At 43.4% G+C, this 16,275-nt stretch overlaps 1 protein-coding gene across 2 annotated transcripts in view; it reads left to right on the forward strand.

Moving 5' to 3' along the window:
* CYB5R4 (cytochrome b5 reductase 4) overlaps positions 1 to 16,275 on the forward strand; it is a 1,096,425-nt gene that overhangs the window by 548,347 nt on the left and 531,803 nt on the right. For both annotated transcript variants that reach the window (XM_085611035.1, XM_085611036.1), the window contains exon 8: positions 2,198 to 2,291. In XM_085611035.1, the coding sequence (XP_085467161.1) occupies positions 2,198 to 2,291 (94 nt within the window). The remainder of the gene's footprint in view (positions 1 to 2,197; positions 2,292 to 16,275) is intronic.

A 16,275-nucleotide genomic window follows, 5' to 3' on the forward strand; every position in this document is an offset into this window, starting at 1 on the left:
TTTGCAATTCCCAATGGGGTCTCAAATTGCGAGGCTCATGAATATTAATGAGCCTCTCGCAATTTGCAAGCCTATTGGGAATGACAGGCCCTCCCAGGGATGGTGACCTATTGGACTCAGCAAACCACCATGTCTGGGACTGCTTTTAAATAAAGCAGATTTTTTTTAATGCAGCCTGTTTTCCTGCAAGGAAAACGGTATGCATTTTTTTTTATATGAAACGTTTTCATTTCATTTTTTAAGGGCAGGTAGTGGTCCCTGAGACCACTGCCTGCCCTTTGAAAAAATATTTTCTGAGCCAGTCACAAAGGAGAAAGGGTTCCCTGGAGACCCCTTCCCATTTGCGACTCCATTACCACCCTCTTGAAGAGGTTGGTAATTTGCGAGTGTTTTGCAGCCGCAAATGCGGTTGCAAAACATTGGTACATGGCTTTGCGGTCACTATTAGGAAGGGAACACACCTTCCTAATAGCGAGTCACAAAATCTATTTAGCGAGTCGCAAATTAATTGCGACTCGCTTAATAGGCTTTGTACATGGCCCATGGGGTTTTTGCATGCGCAAACGGGTTGCAAAACGGGTTGTACATCTGGCCCTTTGTCTACTTTTTAGAAATCTGTAGATTTCCTGGATCACCCATGAGTTTCATACTGGTTTCAACCACACACTGTAAGGAGGCTCTGAGCACAAAAAATGACAAACAGGTTACCTCTTTAAAAAAAAGCCAAACTGTGGTAATTTTTTTTTTTAATGCAGCTCTGCATGTTCAGCAAACCGTTTGTTAATGCCATTTTTAGGAAAAAACTAAACACTTAATCAGACACTTTTATCCGGAGCACTTTTTCTCTATTGTTCCCCAGGGGAATTCACAAACTATGGGTAATTTTAGAATCCACAAGATTTTTCGAAAAAGAATGCAACTTTGTAATGAATACCTTATGTGGAAAAAACGTTATGCAGCCCTAAGTGCAAACTACTACCCCAAATAGCACAAAAAGGGCTCAACACCGTGAGGGAAATGGCAGAGCAGTTAAGGTGTTAAGTAATCATTCCTCAAAGTGAGGGGCGAGGTGGCAAATACTTTCACTGACCTTGTGATAAAATGGATTTGTTTATGACTTGCTTTCTTATGTGGACAGTCAGCATGCTTTGATTGATACTGTGGTGAGTTTTACTTATTGATGTGTGTGGTAGTCATGATTGTTGACTCTGCCCTTGCATTAGCAGGTATGATAAATATTCAGTGGGTGCTACTACTTAACGGGGGTGGCAGAGCAGGGGAGGTGAAAGGGTAAATGAAAAGAAAAAAAGCGCTTACCTGCAGGCCGGTTCCACCGCTCGGTCCTCTCTGGCTCCTCGGGCGACTCCAGGAGTAGGAAGCAGGAACAAGGATGCACACAGGTTCCCAGACTCCACTAGCCAATCCAAACACAGCCTTATAGCAGCGTTGTGATTGGTCTGAGCACCGTGGTTCGGGGCTCGGAAGGGCATCAGAGGCTGTGCATGTTCTCCACCCAGGCTGTGCAATACAGCCGGTGGAGAACCTGCAAAGTGTGCACAACTGTTTGGCTGGCCCAAGACGTCCGGCCAAAACGTCATGCGTACTTAGAGTGTGCTTACCACTCCTCCCCTTGGCCCCTGCTCTGGCCAGCACAGCAGCTCCCCGCACGTAATCAGGAACGGAAAGATAAAATGATAATAACATAGCTTTATTATTATTTTATTTTTCCCTTTTTAAACTTCTTGCAGAGCAGTGGGGCAACGCTCCTCCGCCTTGGGGGAGGAGCCGCTGCTGCTGTAAATGTAAACACAAAAACAGCTAATAACTATTTGAAGACCAAGGCTACAAGTAAACGATAGCACGCAAAAAGCATGGGGATCACTGGAGACTATGTGGGTGTGCAGTTAGATTTACCAGAATTATGTGCAGGTTGCATGAGTGTGGCGGTCTTTACCTGTCAGGAAATGTTACTTTCGAGCTGCACCTACATGCAGCATTTACATTAAACTTTACATTAAAGAGTATAGTGTGATTTAGGAGTAACTCGATTGTATGGGAGAACTACAATTAAGATGCAGACCCAAACTCACCTAAAATCATAATTTGCCTTGACAGCCTCCGGAGCTGCAAACTCCGCTGAAATTGCGCAACATTTACTAACAACTAACAAATACTATTTTACTTGCTTCACTTTTAGGATCTTGAGTCAGAGTTTGTGACCGTTGACCTTGAGAGCAGTATCCTGAGAGCTGAAATATTAATAGGAAGTTATTCGTACCTTTTACATCTTGGTAAGTGCTCTTGGAAAGGCGTAAAAGCGCCACATTTGTATTTTGTATCAATTTTACAAAATCATATTAAACTATGCATACTAACGTGAAAAGGTAAGTTTGTAGTGTCAGAAGAGCAAGCAATTTATAGTGTCAGTAGGTATGCTATTATAGGGTCAGGATGACTAATCATTCAGTAGTGAAGACCTGATTGAAGGTTATGGTTTCTGCTGATTAAATAGGTGTGAAACTATGTCTATGTAAATGTACTAGTAGAACTGTTACTCCAAGGAGTGTCCTGGCACTTGTGCAGAATGTGCAGTCAGCGGGGAAATGCAAGGGGAGACCTAGGGACTAGAAAAGAGCCAGGTGTAGCCTTGATGCATCGGAGTGTCAGCGGGAGTTTACTCCACAAGGAGGGGCTCAGGAAAGAGAAAGTTCTGCCCCTCGACCCCAAACTCTCTTTTACCCCTAACTTTACTACTTCCCCTTTCTGCTGTTTCATTCGATTGCTCACTGAGCAGACAGGCACCCCCAGGTCAGCTACCATGGAAACACTTTCCTTCTCAGCATTCTCTTAAATATTCCTGTCTTTTTGCACTTTTTACATATTTTGCATCTGTGTATACCCCTAGCATGCTACCTTTTATCGTGTTATTTCACTGTAGTTGCTTATTAAGGTGCTAAATGTCTTTGACTATTTTAGTTGGTTCCTTTGTGTCGTAAGGCAAACTCGCAATTAAAACAATGATGGGGATTGTTAGGTTTACACCTCGCAGACCACGTTTTATCTGACTCGCCCATTCACACACCAGCACCAATCGGTCTTGTCTTGCAGTCTGCGCAATGTTATCAAGTCCCTTCATTTTGTGATTCAGTTGTTTAATTGTTAGATGTGGACGCTCAGATTATAAGAGTGATGCTTAAGAGTTCAGGATTAATTTCATGAATATGCAGTTGCAGCAGAAAAAATATTTGAATGTGGTGTGCTTATGTTTTTTAAATAAGATTGCTTGTATTTCTATTTTTTTTCAGTGTACCATTTAACGTGTATTCTGCAAAGTTCTGTCAGCGTTCGAGAAAGTGTTGAATAATTGTGTAGCGTTTTATTTGACATCGTAGACTGAAGTAAACGTATCCCAGAATAACATAGACTTATAAACATCTACTGCTAACAAGCTACTGTAAAAGAAGATCGCTTTAAATATAATGTCATTGGTTTTATAGTCCTATATTCAGTAATCCCAGGTCCAGCTATTTTAAGTCTAAGTTAGTTTACTGTTCTAACTCATTTTCAAACTATTGTAGGACTAGTTTAATTTACTATTCAACCCCTTGTCCAACTGTTGTCGGATTAGGTTAATTTACTGTTCTAACTCTATTCCATCACATTTAGAAAAAGAGATTAATAGAGGGCATCAGTTCATATCTGAAATTTGTAAAGAGAAAATATATGACTAAGGGGCTGATTTATTTCTTGGTGGACGGCACGTTGCTTCTCCAGAGCGACTTAGTAAATTACTCAATAACCCTTGTGGAGGGACCGCCTGCCAGATTTACAAATGACTGTCAAACTGTCAGTCATTTATAAAGCATTGTCAGGAACCGCCTTTATGGCTGTTCCGGTCAATGCATTTCGCTGTTCGGTGAAATGTAAATGTGCAGTATTTGTAAAGCGTAAGCAATTACCCGAGGGTGTCAAGGCGCTGGGGGCCGTTGGGAAGATTAAGCGAGCTATTGCCCAGAGTCACATGGTGCGGGGCCATGCAGGGCTCCACCAACATGACGGAGCCTTGCACCAAGCAATTTTCTTTTTTCTCTGTTCTCTCTCTGCCAACTTATAAGTTAGGCCCAATGTTTGTAAACATCTCCCACGAGTTACCACATATGTAAATAACAATCAACATAGCATCTATATCAAGTAGCATGCCCTCCCAGAATCCTACATGCATAGGAAATAGGCAATCAGACATCTGTTTCATTACATCTTTTTGCTTTAATATTCAGATCCTGAACTGAAACATCATGTGTTAATGTCTGCTATACAAATCCTTTATAGGTCTCGCCTACACAGCGTGTAAGCGCTGCATTGGAGTGACCTCTTGGAATCACTCCGGGCTTTATTGGAAACTTGTGCATGTTCTGCACTGTTTCCAATGAGCCCTTGTGCATGTACGGCGTTTACCTTGCAGGAGCGAGCGCGGCGCCATCTGGTTGCAATTATCGCGCCAGGCGCTGCTTGCTCCCGCAAGGTAAAGGCTGTCCATGGACCTCCCTGTGTCTCTTCATCCCGCAGCTCTGTCTGCTCAGCGGGTCACTTTCTCTGGACGCCTCTGTCTCTGTGGCCTCTCCTCTCCTTGGTATTACTTGTCAACCGCTTTGTTTTATCTGTGATAAACTAGCCCTCTTAACCTTTACACTAAAATAGGTTCCCATGCTCTGTGTTTCATATGCTCTGCATGCTGGCGAGATTGAGTGGTTACTTTGTGCAATATTGGTGACCAAAGGGAAAGTTGAGTTTTTTTGCCGCTGCGCTGACAGATTGCATTTGAATGTAGATAAATCTGTACAAATATCCTTTAAAATGTGTTAATTGTGTATTACCTCCAAACCGGTGCAGCCCCTCAAAGAACTGCGATATGTTGTTGAATCACAGGTCTGTGCTAGCACAAATCTCTTCAGAACAGATGATGTTGTCAGGGTAGTCGCATTGTGCTCACTGCCCCCGGTGTATTGTATTTAAAAGTGCAGCGCATATCCCCGCCATCTGCTCGAAATCCACAGCTGGGGCCTGTTATCTGCACTAATCTGTTGCAGCGGTCACATCCAGCTTCTGTTGACCTTCATTCAACAACACAATAGTGTCCAAAATGCATGTACTGCTACAGCACGTGCGTCATTACCCCTGCGCACGCTAGGATGCCCACGAGCGCAGCAGTCCAAGCTCCAGCGTGCCGTGCCAGGCCGTGCGTGAGGCGCGATTGTCAGGAGGCCCCGCCTCTTTTACATAATATATTCAGACTGGAAAGCAACACTCGCTCTCTCAGGATGATTATCATAACATTCCTGGCGGTGTAAGCTTAGGCCGGTGGAAAGAGGGAGGACGGGGCCACTACTGTATTGGAAGTTGCCAGTCGTATTAGTGGCATTTCGTGCCACACAACATTACAAAAGGAGTGAGTCATATTATTATAAATAGAAACATGTATAGTCCGTGTTTGCTGTTTCTCTTACTAACGAGAAAATGGTGTTAAAAGATGATAGTTAAAGAGCTTGATTTTATCTAGTTAAATGGTAAGTTATTGCTAAACACAGCGCACTTCCCAGACGTCAGCGACGTTTCCTCAGGTTAGCGCCCAGCGCGGTCGTACCAGTTGCACTACCCTAAAGCCGGCTCTGTGCGGAATGCATGGAAATGCAAATTAAATATTTTTCCTCTAAAATTTAGGGTAATAATTTAGCTTTTGGTGTGAGAATGTTTTTCTAGTGTTTTACGTTACTTCTTTACATGGAGGCAAATATAACGAGAGAGCAGGCAGAGAATGGTTTTCGAAGAAAATGAATCTCAGCTAGACATTTTCTGCACAAATCCTTTCCCTTCAGGCAGACCTCAAAATGTTGAATGCGCCTAGTATTCATCACTCAGACACTTCTCAAAAGATTACTATGCTGTTAGCCTTGCAAGGAAATCTAAGAGTCATAGGAATAGTGAAACCTTAACAGCCCCATAATCAACAATGAAACCCGCTTGGCAGCCTGCTTTGAACTCATTGTATTCCCAGGTATTTAGCAACCAGTACGAAACCAGCTAGACCAGAGCCCCAGAGTTAGAGCACAGCCAATCCCCCTGGTCAGAAATTGAACTTTTATGGGTTCTATTGCAAAACGTGCTTTTGGACCTAACCTCTAAGATGTTGATTAGCAACAATGCTGAATCTCTGAAAAGGGTGGGAAGCTTTAATCTGCTTGTATGGAGGGCTGCCTGTTCTCAGGACCTCACTGTGTGCTCGTGCCCCATACTGATCCCTCTTTCGGCTGAAGGCATGCATGTAGGTTTGTCTGTCCAAGTTGACACCTTTTCACAAGGACCACACATATTCTCCACTTTACCGCAAACAGCCTTGGCCACAGAACTGTGAGGAGAGTCCTTGCATCTTAGAAGGCTGTTGTGTATCGGCACTGGCGAGCATGTGTACCAAGCATCACCAAAATCCCTCTGCAATTATTTCTGAGCATTTCTCAACTCTTTATTAGGCAGGGGGCAGACCTTCATTCAGTCATACTTTTGTTCAGTAGTAAAAACTATGAAACAGTAACGAAGGAATTGATCAGAAATTCAAAGACTTGTGGAGTGATGGTAATAAGTGGGTTACCAGGGAAACTGGATTCTGCAACTACTAATTAGCTCTAAAGTTTGAATGTTCAAATGGACCACTGCCATACTTCCTGCTCTTTACCCTCGTATTGCTAGTAAGTCCATTAAAGAAAAAGTGCTTGTATTAATGAAGTGCAGGAGTGTCCCTCTCCAGAGGTTTTGGCAAGAACCAGTGGACACATCACCAACCTTCAGAATTTCATGTGGGAAAGAGAAAGATGAGACTGGTCACATAATCCTCAGTCTGTGATAGAGCATCTAACCATTATCACAAGGATCGCACAGGAAAAGCAAGACATCAACAGCCAAAGCATCTGCTCTGTTCCTGAAAAGGGGGTACCTTTGTTGTCTCTGTGGGACCTAAAACTAATCCTTATGGCCAGAGGGTGCACCACCAGCCCAAAACCTAGGAGAGAGCGATGTCAGCCCTGCGCGTGCTTCTTTGGAAGGAAAAGCCTTAGCCATAGGACTATTCTCTTTGAGAGCTGTTGCTGGGGACCTAAATGTCTGACAAAATCCAATCCCTCAACAACTCAACCTATCCCCCATCTTGAGTATGATGGCTGAGAAAAAGACTCTGGCATACTTGATTCATTGTTTTTGCAGCATCCAATGATAGTAACAAGACTAGCAGACTCCTTCTGTCTGCTTTCTCCACAAGGAAGGCTAGCCATCTATTAATATCACTCTTTGCCTAAGTCTGAGAAAGCCTACTTGGTCTGGGCACATCATGCTTGGCATGAGATCCTCCTGTCCATTGGCAAGGGCTTTTGTAAATATTTTTGAATCCGTAATCAAACGTGCAATAGGCCTGTAGGAGGCTCAGCCTTCAGAGCTTTTCCCTGGTGTGTGGCTGTTGGACCCGAGAAGGTGCAAGAGGTATGATGGTTGCTGGAATTTGTTTTGTAGAAAGATACAGGAAACCTGCCAGGTCCCAGTGTCCCAGCATTCAGAAACACTTATAGGCTCTTCCAGAAAGTCCATGATTTACCCTGAGAGTGTAGACCAATTGCATTCTTCCCCCGCTTATCCCCTCCCTCCCAGATATGTCTGCATATCCTATCCATGCTCTAATGCCATAGCATATATGGCTTGAAAGAAGTCTCTGAAAGCATTCTGCTCATCGCAGTTCAGTAGTGCCAATGAGACTGGGGTGCTCACCGTAGCAGTGTGTCTGTTTGCCCTCTGAAACCCAAACACCTGGCCAGTAAGATGACAATCGTATCACCCTTTCCATTGAAAATCTGACCCGCCTTCAGGGGAATGGTTCCCACCCTATGGTTCCATTGAGTTTAAGCTGTCCTCAGATCATTGCCAATTTATAGTTTGGTCTTCTGCATGGGGTTTTGTGTATCCAAATCTTATGTTGTAATTGATAATTATATCTTGTGCACATGCTGACTTTATTTGTAGCTATGCAGAATGTCATTTGGAGTAGAGACTTCCTTGTAACAGCTTACAAAGCCTAAAGCTCGTTGAGTGGTTATATTTTTTACTATCCACTTCTGCCTTGCTAAGTAAGTTTCTATGCTAGGGGCCTTTCCTCACATGGTTGCTTAAAGGCATCCCAAATGACTGGAACTGTGCCCTGGGGTGTGCTGGTCTCAAAGAATGTGTCCCATCCCAGATCATCTCAACACGAGCATGGTCTCGAATTAATAAGACCTAATTGACTAGCCTGGCTATGGATAGAAACTATGAGTACAATGAGAACATGTAATCAAAACAACAGTATGTGCATGTACATGAGAATAGAATGACCAGGGTAGAGATATCTCCAAGCGTCTATGTGTACTATCTCTGTGTGCTCCCTTTTCAGCTTCCCAAATAAAAAACTCCTGAGCCCCGGTATGACTTGCTGGCAGCAGGAAGAGCTTCTGGTACCATACGGTCCCTCATCGTCTTCATTTAGCTTGAGCAGCTCCTTTGCCTCCTCGTCGTCGTGACTGAGCTGGCCTGTACTGTGGTGATGCTCGCTCTGTCACTCACACTAGTGCCAAAGTTGAACACTTTTAACGTCCCAAAGGCGAGACCTATTGGCTATGCCAATGCTTGTTTTCACTTGCAACTGCTCAATTAGCAACAAAAAAAACCTTTACCTGTAAAATGAGTTTTCATTTCCTGTCTGAGAAGCAAACTGGACTGGTCAAGGTGTCCCTCTACATTTATTTCACAATTTTTGTCTCCCAGAGCAAAGCAACGTGTAAAAGCAAACCAAAAGTACACTCTAGATACACATAATTGTTAAATACTCAACATCTTAAATTCTTCCATAATTAACTGAAGTGTTCCCTTTGATCGCAAATGCAATTAAATTGTAGTGGTTGGTGACAAATGGCTGTTCATGTGTAATTCCAAAAGGAAAGGTTTTGTTTTTAATATAATGTGTTTCTTTGACTTGTTAGCCAAACTGATTCATAGAAATCCGCGCTAAAATATGAGTTAAAGATGTTTGAACTTGACTATTTTTGAAATAGAAGGTCTTAAATTAAGAACTGTGAAGAGGACAGAAAACGGCAAAGAAAGAGGAAGCAGTGACCTCAATAGAAAAAGAGTTGCAAAGTGAAAAATAAGCAAGAGGAATATATGAAAACCGTACAAACAGAAAGAGAAAAGAATCTAGTTTGGGGAAATAAGAAGCCAGGAACAATAATACACATTATGTCTAAATCCAACTTATCCAACTAAGCAATACATTTATAAACCATGTAGTGGCAATAAAGCAGAAAATAAGTGGTGATGAAGCAAAATAAGAAACAATGTGAAAGTTGGAGCAAGATCTAAGCAAAGTACGAAATTGCAGGTGGATTTTGTCTGTACTTTTTCAGATGCTGATGAGTGTGAAGACAGAAGAAGATAGAGACAAAATAGAACACTTCCTCAGAGGATGAGTTAGACATGGGAGTAATGAAAAATCATGGCTGAAATAAAGAAAATCAGTGTCCGTCCACATAGTTTCAAGTTTAGTACCTATGAAAGGCTTTATCAAAGGCTAAAAACGAGAACATGGTCTGAGAGTTTCTAGTATTGAAAGGCAAAAAACATCTAAAGAAAGGATCAACATAAATAAAAAAAAATAATAGTATGTATAAAAGAGGACAGCCCAGAAGTGAAGCCTGAAGGGCATCATAATTGATTTGAAGGAAATCCGGAGACTAGCCATGAGATGTAATGGGAATGATTAGAAGTAAGGCATATATATATATATATATATATATATAGTGCTGGATTTGTTTAGTTTACAATAAAAAAAAAGCACATTAAAAAGTTGTTAAAAATATTTCAGGGGAAACTCTAATTAAGACAGATGTGCACTGTTTTCATATACATATAAACTCTCAACAAAGAACAATGAAGAAAAAAATAAGGGAAAAGTAGTCTGCTTATAGGGTGTTTTACAAAAATGTTATATTAATGTAAAAAAAGAAATTAGAAAGCAGTGTTTGGTTTAAATATATATTTGTTTATTAAAATATTTGTAAAGATATGGGGTACGGTTTATGGCTAGGTTAAGAGATGAAGTATGGAAAAGGTGATTAAGGGTTGGGATAGGAATTGAAGAGGTGGAGTACAAGATACTTCACCACGACAAACTAGCATTAGAAGGAGCTCTGCAGTCATGGAGAGCCTCAATGCAGCAGGTGTATGAACATGGTGATAAATCCAGTAAATTACTCTATTGGCTGGCCACCAGACACCTGACCTCGACAGTGGTACCAGAGAAGGCAGACCACATGGGAGTATGGAGGCGTACGGCTGCCGACATAGCTGAAAGCTTGCAGACTACAATTGCGACCTGTATGCCCTGGGCCCTCTGCCTTCAGCAGTTTGGTCTAACCATATACTACCTGATATTCCGCTTCCGTGCCTATCCACCTTGCAAAAGAAAAATCTTGACTCCCTACTTAAGCTGGAGGAGATTGGTGATGCCTTGTCTGAGTTGAATGCTGGCAAGACACCTGGCCCAGATGGCTACCCTAATGAATTTTGCAGGACGTTCCATGAGCTGCTTGTGCCTCAACTGCTGGATCTTCACCTAGAAGCAGATGGCGCAACCCCTGGGGACTTGGAGCTGGCCACCATTGTGGTTGTTCGCAACGCCCCCGGGTCGCTTCGCATCATACAGTCCTAGCTCTTTAATTAACACTGAACTCAAGATATTTCCAGGACCCTTGCACGAAGTCTCTCTGTGGTACTTACAGTTCTTATCCACCCTGATCAAAGTGGCTTTATGCCAAGATGTAGCACCCTTTTCTGCATCAGGAGCTTCCACCTTGCACTGGTGCACAAGTCCGAAATACCCGACACAAGCCCTTTACGTCTTATAGACTCTGAGAAGGCATTCAACTCCATCCATATGTCCTTCCGGGACTCGATCCTGGAATTTATAGGCTTTGGTCCTAGATTCCGTAGATATGTTAGCTTTCTCTATGCTGCACCAGTGGCACAAGTTTGCATCAAAGGAACGCTTTCAGAGCCATTTCCAATCAGACAGGGCACCAGACAGGGGTGCCCCATTTACCCCTTCTGTTTGCTTTGGCAATTGAACGTTTAGCCCATCTTATTCGCTATGATGCTCATATACTCGGGTGAAGATCAGGCCGTGGTGTGCAGGATTGTATCTCCCTCTATGCGGATGGTGTGCTCCTCTACATGCACAAGCCCTTAGTTACCGGGTCTTGATTATTGAGGCTTCTGTCGCAATATTAAGAGGCTTCTGGTTTACGCACCAACTGAACTCATTCCCTTTTGCTCCCCATATCAGGAATCTTGGACACAGATGACTGGCAGGAACGTATTCCAATCCAATGACTCGCGTTCAGGTATCTCAGCAGATACATTGTGCTGCTTCTGGAACATGCCTAGTCCCTTAATATGACTCCCTTGGAAGTACGCATGAAACAGGACTTCCAAAACTGGAAGGCTTTCCAGTGAATATCCTAGGTTGAGTGGGCCTGTTCAAGATGATGATTTGACAGCGCTTTTTCTATGTCCTTCAAAATTTCCCCTCAGTAATACCAGCACAGCGGTTCTGCACTCTCGCATCACACATCCGTTCCTTTATGTGGGCAGGCAAGCCCCCTCACATTCCATTTCACAAATGTTGCCAACATTCTTACAACTGCAGCATGGTCTTTGCAGACATACGCCTTTACTATTGGTCCTCCCAGCTTCTTGTGATCAGCGATTGGCTGACAGGGGACTGGGGAGACCCCGTGTGTAGACTGGAAATGGATCAACTGGGTCTAGACAGAGTCCTATACGTTTACTATGAGAACCCACTCCATCTGGGGCTTCCAGAGCCCACCAGAGTGGTTGTCCAGACGTGGTGAATTGCACTGAGGATGATGAGATGGTATGGGAAATTCACACAGCAGACCCTGCTGTGGTCTGGAAGCTGGCTTAGCCAGGTCTTGCAACTAGAAGGCTTTGCCACGGGTGCCGCAATAGGGATCACACTTCTGGAAGATGTCTAGCGAGGTTCAACCATTAACTCATTTCACAATCTACAAGCCGAGTACTCCCTTCTCGATTCCATACGTATTTACAGCTGCAGCATGCTCTCTTGTGGTACCGACTGAAAATAAAAGACTTTCCAGATTTTAACTCATTCATTGCTAAACTCCTCCATGGTCCACTTGGGATGCGAGTGGTCTCCCAAATCTACAAAACATTGATAATTATCTCCCCCACTGCCTTTGACTCACTTAAAAAGAGATGGGGAACATGGGTGAGTACACTTGAGGAGGCTGACTGGAAAGATGCTTGTATGGTCCCCCAGCACCCAAGTCATTCCGGCCTGCCTACGCTTGATCCAGCCTAATTATCTACATATAGATTGCACTGATGCATGGTAGGTGGGGTTAAGGATGACCTGCCATATGTAGTATGCCCTACTGTGAAAATATGGAAACAGTCTGTGGAAAAGTTACTGAGACACCGGCAGTTCCGTAGGGAACTCCCAATATGGATACCAGCTCCCGTAAGAGCTATGAGTGCACATATGTCCTTTCAGGTGTGGAAAGATGGGGGCGGTGACGTCCTGGAGGACCTTTACCCGAACGAAACTTTTCTATCATACGAACAAGCCCGCAATAGTTTCACTCTAGGACAGGGTCACTACCTACACTACATGGGGATACTGGAGATTGCTAGAATAACTTGGCCCAAACACCCCAATATTCCACAACCGACCCACGCACTGGACATATTACTCACATACAGATTTGGGCACAGGTTGAAATCACTCGTATACAAAGCCATGAGGTTAGACTCAACTGGTCCGCCCCCTTGGGCAAGAGCAGCGTGGGAGGGAGATCTAAATGCACAAATAGATGACAAGACCTGGATGGTCATTATCATGCTTACGCTCACAGTTTCCTGCAACATGCAGTTCAAGCTGATCAATTACAAATTTTTACACTGCACCTACCTTTCACCCTTGAAACTGAGGCGTATATCTCAGAGACACACTGATACGTGCCCCAAATGCGACGGGGAGAGGGCAGACTTCCTACATTTTGCTTGGGCATGTCCTGGGCTGCAGCAGAACTGGCCCCGATTTGTGGCAAAAGTGTGCGAAAGCACAGGCCTCCACGTACAAGAGGAGCCACTGCAACGCCTGTTGGGCCATGTACGAAGACCCAGGAGGCGGGTAATGGCATACAAACTGCTGCAGCTGATGATGGTCCTAACTAGGCGTAGAATTGCCATTATCTGGATGGGACAAAGAGGCCCAGACATAACAGCAGGGCTTGGGGATGTGTGAGAGTGGGCATTAGCAGAAGAAGTTCATTTGAAATTAAATCATAGAGGTGATAAGCTACAGACGGACCTAACAGAGTGGCGGGAACTGTACAACTCTGCCCTAAACCCCGATACTCCAGAGAATGACCTACATGAATCTGAGATGAGCGAGGGCAGACCAGATGGAGCTGATAATGGGTCCGGAGAGTAGTGAATATGTACAGAACAGCGGTGCGACTACCCCCAGCTACATATACCTATTACATGTACCTATTGTAATGTTTTTATCTTTCCTCATTGTCTCTTGAAATTTTGTAGCTGGGTGACTGTTGGCTTCGGGGCACCTGCTAATGTGCATAAGATGATTGTATCTTAACAACTGCTGCACTGCTTGTTAAAAAACAAAAAATAAACCTTAAAAAAACAAAATTATCTACATGTAACCTACAGCACACCTCTATGGCTCTGGAAGGCCGGCAAATAAACCTCATCCCACTGTCCCTGCTGCCTATCCTCGGATGCAGATTTCTTTCACATGGTGTGGTCCTGCCCCGCAATAGGGACAAACTGGAACAACTTTGCAGCGATAATGATGAAGTTCTGGGGCAACAGGCAGAACTAACCCCAAGGGCGGCGGTGTTAGGCATACTGGAGGGATTGGAGCTGCCCTGCCATGAATGTACACTGTCGATATTGCCACACTTTTAGCTAAACACGATATATCACATTATTGGACCACTGCTACAGCTCCCAGCGTGGCAAAATGGAGGACCTCTGCCATGGGCCGGTGTGCTAAGATAGAGGAACCTACATATAGGGCCAGAGGGCCCCTAAAGAAACACAATATGTTATGGGGGGAATGGGGGATTTATTTATGTGTTACAAACGAGCTCTAAGGAAACCGGGGGAGAGGGGGTCTGGGAGGGGGAGTTGGAGAAGTGAAGACAAGAACAGCAGGGGTTCCTTTTGAAAGTGTGATGTAACAGTGCGCTCTAAACTGAATAAAGCTAGTTATGAAAAAGAGAAGGAGTACATGTGAGGTATAGAGTTGCGGTTTGTTAGATTAGGTTTAGGGGTGATAATCTATTGGTTAGAGGTGGGATTGAGGGTAGTGGAAAGGATCGTTGTTAAGACGAGGTCTTTTTCTAGTTAAGGTATAGTGGTTGAGTTAGAGTTGGGGACACATTTTTTTCCTCTCAATATTTTAGCACTACCTATTTGAAATATGAATATTTTGAGGGTGCTTTATACATATAGACGTTCATTCGAAAGAAGAGGAAAGGTGAAGCAACTCGAGAGCGGCAGGCTCAAGTAAAGACGACTTGGCAGAGTGGAGGGCAGTTTTGATTGAGTGTGTCAGTCGAAAGAATATGGATAAAAGAGGATTATTTTGCAGTAAAGGAAAAACGAAAGCATAAACCAGACCTTCGGATCTCTCAAAAGACATGAAATAGAGTGAAAGTTAGCGGATAGAGTGGGATCAACTGCAAAATATTTGCACAATGTCTCTTTGAAATAATTTGGGCATATGCGAGAAACCAGGGTTAGTTTTAAGAAAATTATAAAATGAATAAAGCTAAAAGTGAGGGCAAAGGATCCATGTGATGAAGATTGTAGAATAGTAGATCGTAGAACATTTACAGAATGTAGAAGAGCTTTCCTAATTAATAATTATATTGAGAAACCTAGGGCCTTAGGTAAAAATTGTCATAATTATAAGGATGGCACAGTTTAATATGGCTAGCCCCTGCTCCCTAAGGTATAGCATCATGTGAAAGACTAGTATCGAACATATACAGAAAGCGTAAGTAGCTTATATAGATGACAACGCTGTCAAGACCACAGCAACAGCATTATAACCAACAATGTGACTTTTCATTTGTAGCTGTAGCACCAAGCATGGCGTTTTGTGATGATGCTGAATTTGTGCACTGGGGACGGCCGACATGTGATGAAAATACCGCAAACTGTGGATGACACGCAAAGGTGCCTATTCAATAAGGTGCAACTTTGGGACACTGACAGTGTATGAATCTGCCAGTCTAAGAAAATAGTAGTGTTGCTGTTGATGTTTGGGTCCAGGTTCGTCCATTCAGTCAGTCAAGTACCCTCGCATTGAATAACTTTTGAGGGATGCATTTATATGGCTTTTGTGAGGGATAGTGGGCAGTCATATGCTTTCCTAATTTCTGGGTGCTTATTGATGAGGAGCAGAGACCTAACCACTGAAGGAAAAGTACTTTTAGCTACTTTATTTAGTTAAGTGGAAGGTTTACTTTCAACTCTTTAGTAATTCATCTACTTCTTTGCACTATTAAGAAGTAGAGGCTGGCCTATGAGCATGCTGATCTTTGGGAGAAAACCAATGTCAATATTGGATTTACATACTCTGGCATGCAAAGACCCGTGTTTCCATTTGGGACTTCTTTGGCTGTGACAGGAGAAAGCCCTTCTAAAATTAGCTCTACTTCCCTTTGGAAACTGCGCCCTTTGAATCTCACTACTGGGGTTAATGTAGCCTGACCTCACATATGGGCTTTTGAAAATGTGCCCTTCCTGCAGGGTCACCTGGGATTTTTAGCCTTTTTTTTTAAACCCTAGGAGCTTTCTAGCCTTGGTCAAGAAACCCACTTGGACCCCATTCCTCAACACAATTCGTTGACAGCCACTTTACAGAAGGTAAACTTTTCACTGGATTGAACCTGGTCCGTGTGTCCGACTCACACTCCATCGTGGCCGGCCTTACCTGTTGACTTTGCCCAGATAACTGAAGTTGGTGCTTTTTTTCCTCAAACTTTCTTTTTGAGTTTTAAAAGTACCAATATTACAATCTCATTAGTGTCCGTGCTAGTATTACAATAGTACTTGTAGCTTACATAGAGG

Source organism: Triturus cristatus, chromosome 6 (genome assembly GCF_964204655.1).
Source record: "Triturus cristatus chromosome 6, aTriCri1.1, whole genome shotgun sequence".
NCBI lineage: Eukaryota > Metazoa > Chordata > Amphibia > Caudata > Salamandridae > Triturus > Triturus cristatus.